The sequence below is a fragment of the Saimiri boliviensis genome, chromosome 6 (genome assembly GCF_048565385.1).
Source record: "Saimiri boliviensis isolate mSaiBol1 chromosome 6, mSaiBol1.pri, whole genome shotgun sequence".
NCBI lineage: Eukaryota > Metazoa > Chordata > Mammalia > Primates > Cebidae > Saimiri > Saimiri boliviensis.
In genome coordinates, this window is record NC_133454.1 from 61,537,425 (window position 1) to 61,558,707 (window position 21,283).

Genomic DNA, 21,283 nt, shown 5'->3' on the forward strand with positions numbered 1-21,283 from the left:
TCTTACTGCAGTGCCTGATGTTTAACAGATATTTGAACATGAAAATGGTAGAATTTTAAAATTCTGCAAGCATGTAGAGAGTATAATCATGGCCAGGCCATAGAAAAGCTACAAATGCAAGCAGGCTGAGACTGAAGTGCCTGTAGCTTTGTTTTATAAAGCAAAGCTGTAGACTTTCAACAAAAGGCCTATGTGATCCTGATTTCTTGTTGTTGGAAAGGTTAAAACTAAATAAAAGATAAAGACACTCCTCCGAAGTAGGTGAAAATCTTTCCATTTAGGGATAAACAGCTTTAAACAGGTGAGTGGTGGCTGTGAGCCAGAGAAGGTATTTGTTTGGATAAGAAAATACTGCAGGGCCGGGCGTAGTGGCTCACGCCTATAATCTCAGCACTTTGGGAGGCCGAGGCGGGCGGATCACGAGGTCAAGAGATCGAGACCATCCTGATCAACAAGGTGAAACCCCGTCTCTACTACAAATACAAAAATTAGCTGGGCATGGTGGTGCGTGCCTGTAGTCCCAGCTACTCGGGAGGCTGAGGCAGGAGAATTGCCTGAACCCAGAAGGTGGAGGTTGCGGTGAGCCGAGATCGCGCCATTGCACTCCAGCCTGGGTAACAAGAGCTAAACTCCGTCTCAAAAAAAAAAAAGAAAAAAGAAAATACTGCAACTTTACCCATTCATCCTCATTTTTGCAGCTCAGGAAATTAGAAATATCAGTTGATCCCTGGCTGGGCACAGAATCCCAGCACTTTGGGAGGCCAAGGCAGACGGATCCCCTGAGGTCAGGAGTTCGAGACCAGCTTGGCCAACATGGTGAAACCCTATCTCTATTAAAAATACCAAAAATTAGCCAGCTAAGTTGTGGATGCCTGTAATCCCAGAGATCACACCACTGCACCCCAACCTGGGCAACAAGAGCGAAACTCCATCTCAATCAATCAATCAATCAATATCAGTTGATCCCTTAGACTTTAATTAATGGCAGATACACACTCATTCAATCAGCAAATATTTGAACATTTTCTACACCATATAAATACTTACTGTATAACAGGAGCTATGTTACAGGATAGGGATAGGATGATAAATAAATTAGGCACTATACTCGTTCTAGAAGGGCTTTTATTCGTGTGGTAGAGGCCAATAATTGGAAGTACTGAGATATACAAACTAGGAACCGAAGTATAAATGAAGAACTTGTAGTAAAGTAAGTGGAAAGTCAGGCTACAGATGGTAACATTTTAATTGAGATGCCAAGGAAGAGGGTGTGGTGAGGCCCTTACAGAATACTGCTCTGAGGAGAGGCTGCAAGCCGGGAACTTGGCGGTGGAGGGTGGGGCGATGTTCAAGCTGCTGAAAGAGCCTTGTGAGCCTCAAGAGCCCAGCGAGTAAGGGAGGGACTGGATGGATGTCCTGTGGATTGTACGCCAGGTCTTGTAGCCACGATGAGAAGTATAATATTATTAAACACAGTGAGAAGCCATGGAATGGTTTTAAAACATGACTTAACCCAATTTGTGTTTTGAAATCTCTGTTGCTGCTGTATAAGTTTGTCTTTTTTCTCTAATTGTAAAGTATTTTAGATATATTTAATATGTAAAATAAGAGAAACTCATTTCTTAGCTCGAAATACTGATGCCTTTGAATCATTTGCCAGAAATAGTTTTTCCCCTAAGAATCAATGCTTAAAAATCAGTTTACAATGTAGACATCAGAGACTCGAGTTATAAAGTGATTTATATATAAAATGTTATGGTGTCAGACAATGGTCTGGGAACCTTAAGCTGAAATTTTCCTCTGCCTTCTAGAATCAGATTACATTCACTGTTGGGACCACTGGCATATCTGAAAAATGATAGTCTCAATATTGATTTATTTGTGTAAAGTTTTCCCATTTGTTCCATTTAAAAACTAAAACGGCTTTTTATGGTCCTTATTAAAAGCAGTTACAGGGTGTTCTTTCATTTGAGTTAGTTTGTTAAATAAATATCTGAATGCCTACTACGTACCAGGCACTGTTCTGTACTCTTGGACTACATCCATAAACTAAACAAAGAATCCCTGTCTTTGCGTGGCTTACATTCCAATGGAGGAGACAGATAACAAATAATAAATGTAATTAGGGCCGGGTCCAGTGACTCACACCTCTAATCCAAGCACTTTGGGAGACTGAGGCAGGTGGATTTCTTGAGCCCAGGTGTTCAAGACCAGCCTGAACAACATGAAGAAAACCCCATCTCTACAAAAACAAAAAAATTAGCCCAGTATGGTGGCATGCACCTGTAGCACTGGGAGGCTAAGATGGGAGGATTGCTTGAGCCCCGTGGAGGTGAAGGCTGCAGTGAGCCATGATCATGCCACCATGCTCCAGCCTAGGTGACACAGCACAATCCTGTTTCAAAAAAATAAAAACAAAAAAATTAGAGTCATACTACTAATAAACATAATTCATGTTTTTCTATGTGCTGTGAAATAAAAAGTAGAACAGCTAACAGGGTGGGGGTATAATTTTAAATAGGACGGTTAGAGTAGCATCACTGAGAAGGTACTATCTGAGTAAAGGCATGGAAACCTGTGCAGATACATAGAGAAAGAACATTCCAGGCAGAAAGAACCATCGGCCCTGAGGTCGGGATGTACCAGACCTGTTTGAGGAACAGTGTGGAGGCCAGTGTGGCTGGAGGGAGGGAAGGTGAGAATATCTTGGCTTTCTAGGAATGTGTTTCTCCTCAGTCAATTTCAAAAAGTTCATAAGTCAAAACAAATGAATAATTAGGCAGAGAACTTCCATCCCATGAATGTTCTGCAGATGGTAACCTGTAAACACCCAGACTCATGTCTTAACTCAAATTAGGTAATTCTGAAATAATACAGACGTTCCTTAAATGCAGTTTATAGGGCAGCTGAACAAAGTCTCTTTTATGTGAATAAGAAACTGAAGACTTTTGCTATTCCAATTTTTAGATCTCCAGATTAGAAGCCCAAAGGCTCTACCTTGCATCAGAGGACGGCAAAGATGCCAAGTGTGCTTGTCTCTAAGAGAGGCAGGGACTGGATGAAGATCGGGTTTAGGGAGAACTGCCCTTTAAGGGCAGCTTTTCTCAGGTCCCTTGTTTCTTTGAAGCTCAGTAGCACCAAATCCTTTTCAGTTTTTTATTTGGCAATCCACGTTTTCTGTTCTTTGATGCAGTGAAATTTTCCATTTGTTCCCTAAGTTTCCAATCTTAAATTTGGCACACTATATTCATAAGGTCCTAATCAATGCCCACTATAGTAGAATATTGCCAAAGCTGTGTGTGCATCACATGTATTCTATGGGTGTAGATCATCAGCATTGTCTTTGTTTCAGATGCACAATACTTTTTATGAAGAGCCACATCCAGTTTCTTCAGTGAGATCACTAGAGTTGGTTCCAGTCATACTTACCCACAGCTAATTCTTTCCCATGTTGTTTCTGAATTTTATTTTTTATAGATATCCTTTTTAAAAGTATTCTTTTGTAGTTTCTTAAGCTTCCGATTGATTCCTTCCCCAATTTGTCATGGTTGATCAGTGTGAATCCTGTTCTGTGAGTTGCTGTTCATTGTTTCCAGCTTAGTTTTCCATGAGGTTGGCATGAAGTATGATTACTAAAGACCTGTAATCCCAGCGCTTTTTGAGGCCAAGGTGGGCAGATCATTTGAGGTCAGGAGTTCGACACCAACCTGGCCAACATGGTGAAACCCCATCTCTACTAAAAATACAAAAAGTAGCTGCGTGATACATGCCTGTAATACCAGCTACTCTGGAGGCTGAGGCAGGAGAATTGCTTGAACCCAGGAGCTGGAGATTGCAGTGAGCCAAGATTGCACCACTGCACGCTAGCCTGGGCAACAGAGGTGAGACTCTGTCTCAAAAAAAAAAAAAAAAAAAATGCTGAAGAAAATGTTCAGAAGCATGGATCTTTGACTTTCTGAGGCAAAAAATAGTCCACATTCTTCTCACAATCAAAAAGGAAAATGGTATGAGTTGGTATCACTGTGAGTTAGAGAGGCCCTTGAGAAATTTAACAGGTCCTTTCTCTCCTTCCTTCGGACAGGACTGCATGTATCACCCCCAGATCTACTAGTCTGCCCTCTTTTTCTTTAAAAGGAAATGCAACTACCTCTTCCAACCTCCAGCTCTGTCGCCATTCTAAATAGGAAGGTCAAGAGCCTAGCATTGGCCAGGTGCAGTGGTTCACACCTGTAACCGCAGCACTTTGGGAGATTGAGATGGGTGGGTCACTTGAGCCCGAGAGTTCAAGACCAACCTGGACAACATGGTAAAACTCTGTGTCTACAAAAAAAAAAAAAAAAAAAATACAAAAAAATTAGCTGAGCATAGCGGTATGTACCTGTAGTCCCAGCTACCTGAGAGGCTGAGGTGGGAGGATCACCAAGCCTGGTAGTCGAGGCTGCAGTCAGCCATGGTCATGCCTGGGTGATCATGTGAGACCTTGTCCAAGAAAAAAAACAAAAGAAAATTAAAAAACCTAACATTTAGTAGACTTAAATTATTCATTGTTGAATGACAAAAGAGAGAAATTGAATGCTCTCAAACCAAGCTTATTCTTAAATTCCTCTTTAGTTCGTACCCTGATAACTGGGTTTGATATATAATTAAGAACCTATGATGGGTGTTTATTCAATTATTTTTAATCCATTATATCTGTGTAAAATATTGTACACTTGAATGTAAACTCAAAAGTAATTGTGTAATGATTAATAAAGTGAACTTGATTGACTTTTTTTGTATCTCTTAATGTTGTAAAACATTTATTTTCCTTTTAATTCTAAAAATAACTGTAGGCCGGGCGCAGTGGCTCACGCCTGTAACCCCAGCACTTTGGGAGGCCGAGGTCGGTGGATCACGAAGTCAAGAGATCGAGACCATCCTGGTCAACATGGTGAAACCCCGTCTCTACTAAAAAAAAAAAATACAAAAATTGGCTGGGCGTGGTGGCACGCACCTGTAGTCCCAGCTACTCGGGAGGCTGAGGCAGGAGAATTGCCTGAACCCAGGAGGCGGAGATTGCAGTGAGCGGAGATTGCACCACTGCACTCCAGCCTGGCGCCTGGCGACAGAGCAAGACTCTATCTCAAAAAAAAAAAAAACCATGACACAGGTCTACTTCATATCTTTCATGTCCTTCTGTTCTTGGTTTTGCTATTGATGGGTTGTGGATTCCATTCTCACAGCCTGGGGACCTCCAAGACATTTCACCTGGTGTAGCCAAGTGAATTCACTTAATCACTATGGACATTCTGTTACACTAGAGGATTTTGAATCGTAAAATTTTTAATTTTCAAAATTTGTTATTTATTTATTTATAAGATGGCTTCTCACCTTGTCACCAGGCTGGAGTGCAGTGGCATGATCATGGCGCACTGCAGCCTTGACTTCCCAGGCTCCAGTGATCCTCCCAACTCAGCCTCCTGAGTAGCTGGAACCACAGGCATGCCACTACCACACCTGGCTAATTTTTGTATTTTTGGTACAGACAGGGTTTTGCCATGTTGCTCAAGCTGGTCTTGAACTCCTCAGCTCAAGCAATCTACCCACCTAGGCCACCCCAAGTGCTGGGATCATAGGCCTGAACCATAGCACCCAGCCAAAAAACTTGTCAATTTTCAGTGTTATTTAAGTTAGAAATCCTCAAAGAAGTGAAAAGGGGTGAAAATTAAGTGGGATATACTTACTAAGCATTTTAGTTTAGTTTTGTTTTTTTTCTTTTTTTTTTAAGACAGGGTCTTGCTTTGTCGCCCAGGATGGAGTGCAGTGGCGCAATCTCAGATCACTGCAACCTCTGCCTCCTCGGTTCAAGTAGTTCTCCTGCCTCAGCCTTCCAAGTAGCTGGGATTGCAGGTGTGTGCCACGATGCCTGGCTAATTTTTGTATTTTTGGTAGAGACAGTGTTTTGCCATGTTGGCCAGGCTGATCTCGAACTCCTGAGCTCCAGTGATCCTCCTGCCTTGGCCTTCCAAGGTTATTTATTTGAGAAGAGTCTTGCTCTGTTACCCAGGCTGGAGTGCAGTGGTACAGTCTCAGCTCACTGCAACTTCCACCTCCCAGGTTCAAGCGATTCTCCTGCCTCGGCCTCCTGAGTAGCTGGGATTATAGGCGCACACCACCATGTCCCAGCCTGTTTTGATTTTTATGACAGAAAAGTCTTCCCTTCATTAAGACTTGTCAAATTTGAACTCATAGAGAATATCCTTTGTAATGGTGGCATCTTCTGGAATGCTCCAGACTTGGAAAAATCTGCATTTGTTCACAGTATATTGTGTTTACTCTGTTGGCATAAAAGTAAGCTGAGGGTGTTTCCCATAGTTAACCCACACTATTTTCATAGTAGAAATTCAATTGTTAAGTATTCCCTAGAGTCCTTAAAGACTTTTCTTGCCTTTAAAGAGTTACTTGATTTCATTTTTAATGAATAACTTCTGCCATTTTGACGGAATTGTTTGTATGATCATACTACTTGATCTCTGGGAAATATTTGATATTTTTAAAGTCTCCTTCCTTAGCAACGTGTGTCATTATCTTCAGGGTATACCTTCTCAGAAGCTGCACAGGAGGAAAAGCAGTGACAAAGAAAGGAGTTATCATTCTTTGCACGGTAAAATCATCACCTCCAGTCACCGACTTCTAATTCAAATTAGGTTTTAATTCGTTCATTGTTTCTTCTTGAAACACTTTGGTTCCCTATCTATACATATGCACTACTTTAGCTTTATAATAGAAAATAACAACCAACATCCAAGCTCTTGAACCTGGAATACTAGTATGGTTTATTTGGGGGTTTAAGTTAAAGGGCATTCTAGAATTTGGAGTTATTCTTCTCAGCCCTTAAGGTCTCTCAGAAGCCTTTCCTCTGGTGAGGTCCTTCTCCTTACATTATTCAGATAGGGGTCATTGTTTGCTTGTAAAATGTCAAGAATAAGTGGCATCAGTCTGGCATTTCATCAGTGACTCTGTTAAAGCACATGTTCAGGAAATGAGTGTGATATAGATCTTATCTGACAGAAGGGAGAGGGTGTCAGGCATGCTAAGGGATAAAAGTAGGAGCTGATCAAGTTCACCATAGATAGAGGAAATGTTTCAAGCCTGGGATCCACAGAGGACTCAGATACTGGCACAGCTAGACATGATTCCTGTCTCTCTGTGTGCTGAGATGGAGGAAACAGTGAGCTTGTTTGCTTTATCCACTGATGGGAAAGTCTGCAGTGTACATATGGAACTGAATTCATCAACCACCCAACCAAAGTATTTACTATTTTATTTAATTTGTTAATTATTGAAAAGCTTGTTGAGTAGTACTCTTTTGTGGTACTTTACACTGAGTATCTTTTCTTTCCTTCCAAACCTGATAGTTGCTAAAAACTCAGATATGTTGGAATTAGTCCAAGAGCCACAATTAGAGAGGTTTGGTTTCTTCTCAAGTCAGAGGATGATTCTTTTCCCGTAAGAAATGAAGTTAACCCTTTTCTGTGTTTATGCTAGATAAATAATCCATTGTTTATTCCAGTCACTGTTTTATTTAAAAGGGGGTAGTGGAAACTTGCTGTAAATACAGCTGATCATTTTACAGCAAGAAACGTACCACTTTCTCAAGCTGGTAATTGTAGATCTTTTATTTCCAGGCAAAATTCTTTTAAATTAGAATTTTTCCTTCCATGTGATTAATTCCATCTGTAAATATACCCATGTGTATTACTCTGAGCTCCTTCCGGCATGTCACTTGTTTGAGTTGAAGACTATGCACTGGAGACACAGGAGAAGCTTAGCTCAGAATGAGGAAGGTGGGCTTGGAGGCCTCACTCTGATTCTCCAGTGAAGGAAAGCCCAGCTCTTGCTATCTTTTTAGCACCAAGATGCTATGAAAACAAGAGCTGCTGGGATTCTTTGATGTTTCCAAGTCCACAGGTCTTCTGCTGTGTACAAACTTAATTTCATTTGGATAACCAGTTCTTTTTTCTTGTCCTTTTATCATGTTTTTTTTAAGATTTTTTTTCTAGAACATTTGCCTTTTTCCCTTTTCCATCCACCAGAGATACAAGCATTTTATTTCCTGTCAAGCTGACAGATTTCGAAATACAAGTGTTCTATCTCATATGAAGACTTCAGCCTTAGCATTTCTGTTCATGAGATCACTGTTACTTTTCTCAGCTTTTACCAAGTATCTGACTTTTATTTTGCTGTACTCTATTGGTCTCGAAGGATTTATCAGTGGCTTAGCAGTAATTGAAGTAATGAAGACAGTGCCACAGGTAATTGACTTTGTTTTCTTGTGGCAGAAAAACATTTTCCACTTCTGCTATGCATAGCAAGTCCCACAAAAATGAAAACTCGGCTGGGAGTGGTGGCTCACGCCTGTAATCCCAACACTTTGGGAGGCCAAGGAGGCGGAGGTGGTCAGATCACAAGGTCAGCAGTTCTAGACCAGCCTGGCCAACTTGGTGAAACCCCATCTCTATTAAAAATACAAAAATTAGCCAGGCATGGTGGCAGGTGCCTGTAATTCCAGCTACTCAGGAGGCTGAGGCAGGAGAATCGCTTGAACCCCGGAGGCATAGGTTGCAGTGAGCCAAGATTGTGTCGTTGCATTCCAGCCTGGTGGACAAGAGTGAGGCTTAGTCTTTAAAAAAAAAAAAAAAAAGAAAAAGAAAAAAAGAAAACCATGATTACTTAAAAAAAAAATTAAAATGTGAACTAGTTGATGCATGTTAAGAAGTTAACTGTGAAGCTCTTTAGCAATAATTGCATATTGCTTAGGGTTAAATTGATTTTTTTTTTTCCTGAAAACAGTGCTCTAGAAGGAACAAAATATAGTTTATGCTTTTGTGCCCCTGGGGTATACATGTGAGATTGTGTCACGTGAGGCAGCCTTTAGGCTAAAGAAAAGATGTTTCTCTGGTAGAAAACAGGATGAGTATATGATTGGATATAATGTAGGCATATTCAGGTACTTCTCATTCAGAACCTGAATAAGAAGACCCTGAACATTCTGAGTCAGAAGTAATTGGCTATATTTAATTTTTAAAGTAATAGGAGATGGAATGGGCCTTTAGAAAAGTTGATTGTTAAAGAAGGAAGTCAGAAAGCTTAATATTCAGGTCTAGACATCATAAATTGACCATCTGGCAGAAATAGAAATCAGCAAAAATGAACTTACATAATTTCCAGGAGAAAATGATACAACAAATCTAGGCTCTGGTGGATAGGTGATGGTGAGAAATACATAACAAATAGTGTTTGTCACTGGAGAGAGTTTTCCCAGCCTCTGAATGTAGTTGACTGCCAAGATTGCGTCAGTGGAGTGCCTAGTTAAGAAGCACCTATTAAGGATTACTTCAGACTATTTCAGGTAAATCTGCCTTCTAGAATGCAGGCACTTCCTTTGTTAATAGTTTTGGACTTTAAGTTTTTTTTTTTTTAAAGGCTGAAAAGTTAATACAGGTTTATTATTCCTTATCTGAAATGCTTGTGACCAGAAGTATTTTGGATTTATGGTTTTTTTGGAATATTTGCAGTATACTTAACCGGTTGAGCATCCATAATCTAAAAATCTAAAATCTGAAATGTTCCAATAAGCACTTCCTGTTTAGCAATAGTGTAGTTAAGAACTTGGACTTGGGAGGCAGAGTTGCCGTGGTTTGCATACTAGCACTACTAAGTACCCAATCTTTCTGTGCCTCGGTTTTCTCGTCTGTAAAATAAGGTAGTAATAGTGCTTCATAAGGTTATGCAGATTAATGAGTTAATAATTATAAATAGTCCATGGTGTGTAGTAAGAGTTTGTAAACTGGCTTAGTAGATGAATTGAGCATTGAATTCTGAAGATGTCCATCTTCAAAACTTCATGAACATTAATTTCCCTCTACATTTTATTTTCATCTCTCTCAATACAGTGTTTTTCCTTGGGTGTAATCTGTTTAGATGATGGATTTATAGAACCATGTTTAAGAAAAGAACTTATGCATCTCAGTTTTTTCCTGTGTACTTAAAAATATATATACGCCCAAACGGATGCGTTGTCCTGTGTGTGGCAGAAGTAAGCACATTCTCTCAGTAGTTCGCCAATCTGGAGCATTGACTTTAGAATAGGAAATGACTTCACATAAATGAAAACTTTATAAAAATATTTTAAGGACAGTTAAAACCTAGCTATTGGTATAAGCAAACTGGGAAGTTGCTAGATTGTAATAAGTTATTCACTTAAGGGAAGATGACTTAATGGTATACTGTACCTCATGTGCATCCTACATTTAACAAAATTGTTGCATTGTTGAAAAATTAAGTTTGCATCTTATTTAGGTGTTTCCTATTTGAAGGAAGATTCTGAAGATTCTGGAGATTCTGATTCTGTAGTTTTGGAGTAGAGCCTGGAAACAAACTTGTTTTTTAATTAATTGACTTTATTTTCAAGAATATTTGTACTTTTAACAGACATCCCAGCCAGGCGCGGTGGCTCACGCCTGTAATCCCAACACTTTGGGAGGATGAGATGGGCAGATCACCTGAGGTCAAGAGTTTGAGACCAGCCTGACCAATATGGAGAAACCCCATCTCTACTAAAGATACAAATTAGCCGGGCATGGTGGCATGTTCCTGTAATCCCAGCTACTCGGGAGGCCGAGGCAGGAGAATCACTTAAACCCAGGAGGCGGAGGTTGTGTTGAGCTGAGATCACACCATTGCCTTGAGCCTGGGCAGCAAGAGTGAAACTCTGTCTCAAAAAAAATCCCACATGATTGAATTAAGGCAAGATTTACTGAGATAAGTGACTCATCAATCTTCTGAGCCCCAACTTTCTCACTAACAGAATCAAAGATTTGACTAGAAGGATGATCTACTTCCTAACTCACTACTGTGATTTTATTATTTCTATTTTCCTTATGATTATGATATTAAAGAAGAATTCTACTATGTGTGATGGACTGTGGTGTGAGGAAGTGAGCCTTCTGTTTACCACAAAAAATAACTTAATGTTTTAATAAAGGAAAAGGCTTTTTGGGCCGGGTGCAGTGGCTCATGCCTGTAATCCCAACATTTTGGGAGGCCAAGGCTGGAGGATTACTTGAGCTCAGGAGTTCGAGACCAGCTGGACAACATGGCAAAAGCCCCTCTCTACAAAAAACACAAAATTTCACCAGATGTGGTAGTGCGTGTCTGTAGTCCCAGACACTGGAGAGGCTGAGGTAGGTTAATCGCTTGAGCCTGGGAGGCCGAGGCTGCAGTGAGCCAAGAAGGTGCCATTGTACTTGAGCGTGGACAACAGAGCAAGACCTGGTATCAAAAAAAAAAAAAGAAAGAAAGAAAGAAAGAAAGAAAGAAAGAAAAGGGTTTTCTAATAAGACAGTAAACTTCCAATAATTATTAGTAATTCAGTTTTGTATGTTGGCAATGGAATGTACTAAAACACCCCAGATGGTGGTAGTATGTCTTGTCTTCTATATTGTGTGTGTGCTTAAAATATTATTGCTATTTTTAAATTCAGTTTTTAGATTTAGCAAGTTTGCTAAAGTTTCGAGTAATTAAAACTTTATAGTATTCATTCTAATCCATGGTAATTATTTACTTTTGCCAGTTATTCCAGCACCCGAACGTAATTGACTATTTTTCATACATCTTTGCCAGATAATAGCTTTACCGGTTATCACAGTGACTTCATTTAAAGTCCACTTGATGTTTAGAGAGACATGCCCCACTGGCTGTGAGGTCACCATTATCCAACAACAGGGAATGTCTGTTATTCAGCAAATTAGTATTGATTGTTCTGTTCTTAACTCAATAATTTCTTCAGCTGAGAGTAAGCGGATAATTGGGGACTATTAACACACTTATCTGTGGGTAGTTTTTATCCCCTGAGCCTTCCACAAACTCATCTTATGGGCGAATAACTGCTATTTCTTAAGTTCTGCAAAGTGATGGCCAGTAATTGACTTGAGTTGACACTGTTTGGTGGGAACTTGGGCAGGCCTTCAAAAACAGAAGCAAGATAATAGTATGGAGCACCAAAGTCCTGTAACTTCTAGGTTACTTCTTTTAGACTAATTTAATTCCTTGTTTGGACTGTTCATTAATTAACAAATTTCTGCTAAGTAGGGGCACCTCCAAAACACCTTTAAGGGTATGCAGCATTTTAAAATTGTTTAATGTATGTGCTATTTTGAATGGTATACTTTACAGATCTAATTGTGGTCCATGGTGTTTAATCTATTTTAGAAACTGGATGGCTTCTACAGGGAGCCAGGCCTCTGATATAGACGAGATTTTTGGATTCTTCAATGATGGCGTACCCCCCACCAAAAAGCCCAGGTAAATAAGAGAAAGGAATCAGAGAACAGAGTAAATTACCATTAGTGGGAGAGAAAGAAAAATAGCCAACCCTCTGTATCAGTTGTTTTCACTAATCAGTATTGATCTTCATATAAAAAATTAAATTATTTTTGTTTTGGATTTCTTTTTTTTAATTTTTATTTTATTTTATTTTTTTGAGACAGAGTTTCGCTCTTGTTACCCAGGCTGGAGTGCAATGGCGTGATCTCGGCTCACCACAACCTCCGCCTCCTGGGTTCAGGCAGTTCTCCTGCCTCAGCCTCCTGAGTAGCTGGGATTACAGGCACGCGCTACCATGCCTAGCTAATTTTTTGTATTTTTAGTAGAGACGGGGTTTCACCATGTTGACCAGGATGGTCTCGATCTCTTGACCTTGTGATCCACCCGCCTCGGCCTCCCAAAGTGCTGGGATTACAGGCGTGAGCCACCGCGCCCAGCCTCATTTTTATTTTTTATCAAGGTAATACAGGTACATAATTTTTTTTTTTTTTTTTTTTTTTGAGATGGAGTTTTGCTCTTGTTACCCAGGCTGGAGTGCAATGGCACGATCTCGGCTCACCGCAACCTCCGCCTCCTGGGTTCAGGCAATTCTCCTGCCTCAGACTCCTGAGTAACTGGGATTACAGGCACGCGCCACCATGCCCAGTTAATTTTTTGTATTTTAGTAGAGACGGAGTTTCACCATGTTGACCAGGATGGTCTTGATCTCTTGACCTCGTGATCACCCGCCTCGGCCTCCCAAAGTGCTGGGATTACAGGCTTGAGCCACTGTGCCCGGCCAGGTACATAATTTTTAAAACTCAGTATTTCAAAGTCCATCCCTCCTCAGAGATAATCACTTTCAACTTTATCTGTTTCTTCTAATGTTGACATCCATGTTTTAAAATTATATATATATATATATATATATATATATATATACATATATCTTGCTGCTTTTTAGTTTTTTGGTTTTATTGATTTTCAAATAGGGAATATAAGGACCGCTTTGCTCTCATGACTCCTCCCCCTGTATTGCCACTCCACACACTCTCCCCATATCCTTGTATGTTTATGTAACAGTGTTTGGTTCAATCCACTTTTAATATTTACATTATTATGACTGTATAAATAGTATTCATAGCTGAGCCTAAGTGTAATGGTTATATTTCCTTCGTTGCCTATATTTTTCACTTGTGATGTTAAAGACTGTCTTTTTGTTTGTTTGATTGCTTGCTTTCCGTGTATTCTCAAATGCTCTGACAGAAGAATAAATCTCCTAGCTATATTGAAACATACCAGTAACCTGCTAGTTTGTGCCATGGATTCTTCCCTCTGGACGCTAGTCCACTCTGGATGCTTGTTCTCCAGGCCTGTTGCATTGCTGATATTTGATATTTCCCTTTCCCATCATCCTGATAATTTCCTTTACATCTCTCCTGTATCCATCTTCTGTTTGCTGGATCTCCTATCTTCTTTTTTGGTGCACACCTTCATTTTTCTGAAGCATAGCCTTGCATTGCCTAAGTAAAGATCCATAGGAGAAAACTTTTTGGACATATTTGAAAATGTCTTTATCATACACTTACATTTATTTGATGGTTTGATTGAGTATAGAATTTTTGGTATCTCATTCATTCTCTGCTAACATGTAAATATTCCTGCCAAAATAGCCACTCTGTACTGATTCCCAATTCTTTGTATTATATGATCTTTTTTCCCTTTTTTTTTTTTTTTTTTTTTTTTTTGGTCCATTAGAAACTTTTAAGGATCATTATTTTATGCACAGTAACCTGAAATTCACAGTGATATATCTTCTTATATGAATCTAGACCCTGGACAGCTCTTTAAAGCTGGCAACTGGTACCTTCACTTTGGAGAAGTTGACTTATATTACTTATTTGATATTTTCCATTACAATATTTTCTCTATTCCATATTTTTAAAAATACTCTTGTGACTCAGATGTTAGACTTCTTGGATTAAGTCTTACATGTTTCTTGATTTTTCTCTCCCTTCTCATTTTTTAAAATTTTGCTTTCTCTAAGGTTTTCTCTGTTTTATCTTGTGGATTAAGAAATTTCTGTTGTTATATTTTTAATTCATGAAGTCTTTTTGTTTGCCTGTTTGTTTTTCATAGCACTCTTTTTATGTTTCACAGATGCAATTTTTTTTTTTTTTTTTTTTTGAGATGGAGTCTTGCTCTGTCACCAGGGTGGAGTGCAATGGTGCGATCTCAGCTGACTGCAACCTCTGCCTCCTGGGTTCAAGTGATTCCTTTGCCTCAGCCTCCTGAGTAGCTGGGATTACAAGGGTGCACCTCCACGCCTAGCTAATTTTTGTATTTTTTTTTTAAGTAGAGACAGAGTTTCACCATGTTGGCCAAGCTGGTCTCAAACTCCTGACCTCAAGTGATCTTCCTGCCTCGGCCTCCCAAAGTGCTGGGATTACAGGCATAAGTCACCCGACCTGGCCAATTTTTAAAAATCTATGTGAGGATATCATTGTTTCTTTCTATTTTTTTTTTCTCTTTCCTGTACTGTCTCTTATTTCCTTTAAATTCCTCTCTACCTGCTAGTTTGTTTGATGTAACTGTTATGTTGGGAGCTTTCCTCAAATGTGAGGTGACTCTTGTCTGTCTGCCCGTTTTTAAGAGAAAACACTAAAAAGCCAATTGAAGAGGCCAGGCGTGGTAGCTCACACCTATAATTCCACCACTTTGGGAGGCCGAGGCAGGTGGATCAGTTAAGGTCAGAAGTTTGAGACCAGCCTGGCCACCATAGTGAAACCCCATCTCTACTAAAAATACAAAAATAGCTGGGCATGGTGGCACATGCCTGTAGTCCCAGCTACTTGGGTTTCTGCGGCAAGAGAATCACTTGAACCCTGGAGTTGGAGGTTGCAGTGAGCCACGATTGCGCCACTGCACTCCAGCCTGGGTGACAAAGCAAGATTCCGTCTGAAAAAAAAAAAAACACTAATTGGAGAATCTGTATGTACATAAATAAGGGGCTTGGTCAGACTCTATGTAGAGTTAAGGAATTCCCACTGAACAGAATCTACAGGTTTTTCATCTCATACTTGCCATTTTCCTGAAAGAGAAATCCTCATTTCCTGACTGGATGGGGTGTGGGGTACAGGTACAGGGTTGATTCCTAGTGTCTGAAAAGCTTCCTATGGGGAGTGTTGGGGGAAATCTTTTATTTTATGTACAGACTTTTACTTAATCCTCACCCTCAGCTGTGTGCAGTGTTCTCAAATATAGTCTTCTGGTCAACCTCTGCAGAAGGGAAACCTCCAGTCTGCTTCAAGTTGCAACTCTTAAAGGCTTGTAACTGATTCTCCTGCTGTAGCCCCACTAGCCCCTCCACCTTCAGATGTACCTGAACATTCCCAAAATTCTACTAAGGGAATCGGCTTTTGCATTACAACTTGTAAAATTTTGTTGCCCTTTGACCTCTGTTATCTGCTATTATCTTTACCTAGGCTACTTTTTAGGTATATATACCTACTAAAAACAATCGACTATTATTTAGTGGTTTATGGAGAAACAATAATAAAATACAATTGTTAAATTTTTTTGTTTTTAACTGGAAGTCTCTTTTTTTTTTTTGGAGACAGGGTCTTGTTCTGTCACCCAAGCTGAAATGCAGTGGCACAAACACAGCTCACTGCAACCTCAACCTCCTGGGCTCAAGCGACTCTCCCATGAACTTAGCCTCCCAAGTAGCTGGGACTACAGACGTGCCTAATGTTCTTTTTCTTTTCTTTTCCTTTTTTCTTTTTTTTGTTTTGGTAGAGATGGGGGTCTCAGTTGCCTATGCTGGTCTCGAACTCCTGGGCTCAAGCTCAGCCTCCTAAAGTGCTGAGATTACAGGTGTGAACCACTGTACCTCACCAAACTGGAGGTCTTAATTAGGAAGAATTATAGCTCAAATCTGTATGTTATGTAAAAAAATCAGATAGTACAACAGTGTAAAATGAAAACTAAAAAGTCCTTATTCTCCCCTATCCCATTTAACCACTATTTATAGATCTTGTGACTCCTAGAAATTTTCTATGTGCTTGTATATTTGTGTATGTGTATTTGTGTATGCTTGACTATCTTGATTGCTCTGAACTGAAACTCATTTTTCATCATTTGCTTCTAATATCTATGTCTTTTCTAGTGGACTAACCTTTCAAGATCAGGGACTCCATTTTGTTCATAGATACGTCACTGGTGACTACCATAGTGTCTGTTACATACTGGTTTTTCTTTCCTGCCTCAGCCTCTCAAGTAGCTGGGACTACAGGCACTTGCCACCATGCCCAGCTAATTTTTGTATTTTTAGTAGACATGGGGTTTCACCATATTGGCCAAACTAGTCTCGAACCCCTGACCTCAAGTGTTCCACCCGCCTTGGCCTCCCAAAGTGCTAGGATTACAGGCACCTGGCCTCAGTTTTTCGTGTTTGTTGAATGACTGAATACAGAAGCTTGGAATAGAGAAAGTAATTTTAGAGGCCATGTCCCCAAAACTAGGTTTCCCAAGGCTTGACAGTACTATTCCTTTCTTGGGTTATGCCAAAATGCTGATCCTCTCCATTTTATTATTTGGACAAAAAGATTGGGAAAAAGCAGTTTTCGGGAGAGGGGAACATGCCATCAGCAAAAATTAAAATAAAGGAACATTTGAGCGGAGATAGTCTCCAGAATGAAAAAGAAGGGAACGCAAGCAAAAACTTGCACCCATGCTGTCTCACATATGGGCCTTAGAATAGAGAAATCTCTCGATGCTTATCTTGGTAAGAAAGGAATGTTTTTCACTTTTTGTCATGTCTGTTAAATAGTTAACATCTTTATTTAGGTATGTGGGGCTCCTGTGTTTTCAGAATTCTATTGGCCACTTTTTCTTTTCTCTCTTTTTCTTTTTTTTGCCTGAGCATAGTGTTTACAAAATTTGGAGTTAAAGTTTTTATTGTCTTTCTTTCATCTGTTTGACGTTTCTCAGTAATAGGAACCTAATTTGTCCTGAGGTTCTTTTCTCTTTTTCTAGAGTACAAATCAAATGTGTTCTTTTGAAATTTAACATTGGTTTTAAGTATAATTTAGTTGGCAGAACTCAGCTGAGCTGTAATCTATTTGGATCTTTTCCTAATATTAGTGGAATTTCTTAGGTTGAGAGAGGGACTATGAAGCAGGAAACTGATTTTAAGATTGGTTTTAGAATTCCTAAAATAGGTTTAAAGCACTGACACAGTATTCTGGTCGTTCTGTGTGCCTCATATTTGTTTTGGTTTTTTAGGAAGCTGCTTCCAAGCCTAAAAACTAAGAAGCCTCGAGAACTTGTGCTAGTGATTGGGACAGGCATCAGTGCTGCAGTTGCACCTCAAGTTCCAGCCCTCAAATCCTGGAAGGGGTTAATTCAGGCCTTACTGGATGCTGCCATTGATTTTGATCTTTTAGAAGATGAAGAGAGTAAAAAGTTTCAGAAATGTCTCCATGAAGACAAGAACCTTGTCCATGTTGCCCATGACCTTATCCAGAAACTCTCTCCTGTGAGTACCCTCATATGTGCCATGGTGTTTGAAATTTCCTAAAATTTGACTATCATACCTAGCATGATTTGGCTGTCACAACTAGCATGCCAACTATAACATGGATATTCATTTACAGCTTGTAAGTTTGCGTAAGATTTGGCTCTTCTGCACCACGTCTATTTATGGACTCCATTCAGGGCAATTGTCTTAACCCCATTTCCCTGTCCATCTGTGAGAGGGTACAAATTATTACTGTGTTGAATTTACTTTTTCTACACTCACTACTATAAAAGCTGTGTTCTGTGGCATCCATGCCTTATATGGAACCCCACAAAGATTGGGGATAATGTTATCATTTTATGGATGAAACAAAACCAGTTCTTAATGTTCTTTTTAGAGGCAGTAGCTCAAAATATTTATAAGGAATTATACTTTATTTAACCAAACTGAGTTGGATAAAAGGACTCCACTGCACTCCAGCCTGGGCAACGTAGTGAGACCCTGCCTCTAAAAAGAATATTAAACCTTCATATGGAATTACAGGGGACCTGGAGAAGCCAAAGCAGTCTTGAAAAAGAACAAAGTAGGGAGACGCACATTTTTTTTTATTTCAAAGCTTACTACAGAGCCACAGTAATTAAGGCAGCATGGCAAAGGATTCTTAGATCTGATACTGAAAGCACAACCAACAGAAGAAAACTAGATGTATTGGACATGATCAGAGTTTGAAACTTAAGTGCTGTAATGGTTGTCATCAAGAAAGTGAAAAGAGAGCCAGGCACAGTGGCTTGCACCTGTAATCCCAACTACTCGGTAGGCTAAGGTAGAAGGATTACTTGATCCCAGGAGTTTGACGCTGCAGTCAACTATGATCATGTCATTGTACCTCAGCCCGGGCTACATAGTGAGACCCACATCTCTAGAAAAGAAGAAAGATTGAAATGACAAAGGAAATAGTTGCAGATCATATCTGACAAAAATCTAGTGTCCAGAATATGTAAAAAACTATTACAACTTAATAATAAAAGTGATATATTTACGGGAGTCTTGAACACTAATATTAAGAAATTAATATTTTTTAAGTGAGAAGCGTTGGAGTTATATTTTGTTTTATATGTACTCTTCTAACTTTTGCGTATGTTTGGAAATGTCCATATCAAAAAAGAAAACAAATCTAATAGTATAAACTCAGCAGTACTATGGCAGGGTTAACAGGCCCATCTACTGAGCCAGTTTAATATATACCAGGGAAGTGACATTATAGATTCACTGCAATGAGCTTGGGTTTCAGAATCAGAATCTGTCACTGAAATGCACTGGAACCCTGCACAAATTTTTTAACTTCTTAACATTTGTTTTTGCACCTGTAAAACTGGAATATTACTTCCTTGCGTCGCTTTGTGAAGGATGGGTGAGATAATGTATATAAAATGTCTGGCACATAGTAGATGCACTAGAAATGTTAATGACCCTGGGAGGGGGAACAGAGTTTTTTCTTTTTCCTGTTTTTAAATAGTGATGGGGTCTCCCTGTGTTGTCCAAGCTGGTGTTGAACTCCTCGGCGCAAGTGATCTTCCTGCCTCAGCTTCCCAAAAACTGAGATTATAGGCTTGAGCTACCACACTAGTTTTTTGTTTTTTGTTTTTACTAAGTTTCAGGGCAGAAGGAAATGAAAGTCATTGTTTTGGATGAATGGGGAAAGTTCCTTAGTAGCTGTGTGGGAGTTTGGCATTTCCTTTTGACTACTGAACCTCCCTGTTTATGTTTTCATTCCTTTGTCTTTGCTTATAAAGGCTACTGGTGGGAAATTTAGTTCTAGGGTCATCTGCTTTAAGAGAAAAAGACTTTCCAGCCTGTGCAACAAAGTGAGACCCCCATACCTCTACAAAAATTTTAAAATTAGCCAAATGTGGTGGTGCAAGCCTGTGGTCCCACCTACATAGGAGGCTGAGGCAGGAGGATCGCTTGAGGCCAGAAGTTTGAGAACAGCCTGGGCAACATAGTGAGACCCTGTCTCTACAAAAAATTTAAAAAGTAGCATGCGTGGTGACATGCACCTGTAGTTCTAGCCACTCAGGAGACTGAGGCAGGAGATTGCTTGAGCCCAGCAGGTTGAGGCTGCAGTGAGCCATGTTCATGCCACTGTACTCCGGCTTGGTGACAGAGCTAGACCTTGTCTCAAAAAAACAAAAACTTTTATTTTGAATCTGAGGAAGTCAATGCAGTTACATAAGCATATTTCCTTCCTCTGTTGATATGTAGAATTTAGTAACATAAATAGGACTAAAATATATTTAGCTAAAATAATGACTTGGATCTTTCCCCCCAGGGTTTAACCTTTTGTATTTCTTTTTCTTAGAAGCAAGAAAATGTGTTCCACACCCATGATTACCGGATTGTATACAGAGACCTTTTTAACTGTGTGTGTAATAATTAAACTGGTGTTAAAATATAGTATATATTGATTGTGTATGTGAGTCAAAGTACAAAAGAAGTTATAAAACATAAAAAGGTTCGTAATAAAACCAAGGAAGTTACTGTATTCTTTATTTAATTTTCAACTTAATTTTGCTTTTTTGAATGGGTATTGTTTATACATATTGCAGAAGTCCAAACACTATTAAAAAGGTGTCTTACATCGAGACCTCCAACTCCCACCTAGGTGTTTTATCTTTTTCTTCTCCCAAAAGCCTACCTTTCATAGGTTACTACTCTTACGAGTTTTTTTAATATAGCCTTCCAGTGTTTCTTTTTGCAGATACATGCAGGGAGGACTATATTTATTCTTTTCTTACAACCTCTATCCCCTAGCTCAAAAGATGGCATTCTAGACATACTATTCTGCAATTTGTTTTACTTCACAGTATTGCTTGAAGATTTTTCCATCTCATTCTCCAGTATATGGGTACTCAGCCATACTGGTCTCTTATATATGGATACTTGGCATGTTTCCAGTCTTCAGCTATTACAAATAATAATGCAGTGATAACCTTGTATGTGCCATTTCATTTGTTTGAAATTGTATTTGTAGGATACATGGGACTGCTAGATCATAGGGCAAATGGGTTTGTGATTTGGGTAGACATTAAAGGAGCACCATATTTTTTGTAACAAATCTAAAGAAGTCTCTGGCTTTCAATAGTAGTTGTAGTTGTCTTTTTTTTTTTTTTTTTTTTTTTTTTTTTGAGACAGGGTCTTGCTCTCTTGCCCAGGCTGGAGTACAGTTGCACGATCACAGCTCACTGCAGCCTCGACCTCCTGGGCTCAAGCAATCCTCCTACCTCAACCATCGGAATAACTGGGCCCACAGGCATGTGTCACGACACTTGGCAGAGTTTTACATTTTTTAGTGTTTTAACTTTTTTGCAGAGATGGGGTCTTGCTATGTTACCCAGGCTGGTCTCAAACTCCTGGGCT

The 21,283-nt window shown here is 39.5% G+C and overlaps 1 protein-coding gene across 2 annotated transcripts in view; it reads left to right on the plus strand.

Annotated features, from left to right (window-relative positions):
* The window catches only part of FAM118B (family with sequence similarity 118 member B), a 48,621-nt gene that overhangs the window by 12,979 nt on the left and 14,359 nt on the right, over window positions 1–21,283 (plus strand). For both annotated transcript variants that reach the window (XM_039470527.2, XM_039470526.2), the window contains exons 2-3: window positions 12,253–12,345; window positions 17,632–17,884. In XM_039470527.2, the coding sequence (XP_039326461.1) occupies window positions 12,260–12,345; window positions 17,632–17,884 (339 nt within the window). In that variant the 5' untranslated portion in view covers window positions 12,253–12,259. The remainder of the gene's footprint in view (window positions 1–12,252; window positions 12,346–17,631; window positions 17,885–21,283) is intronic.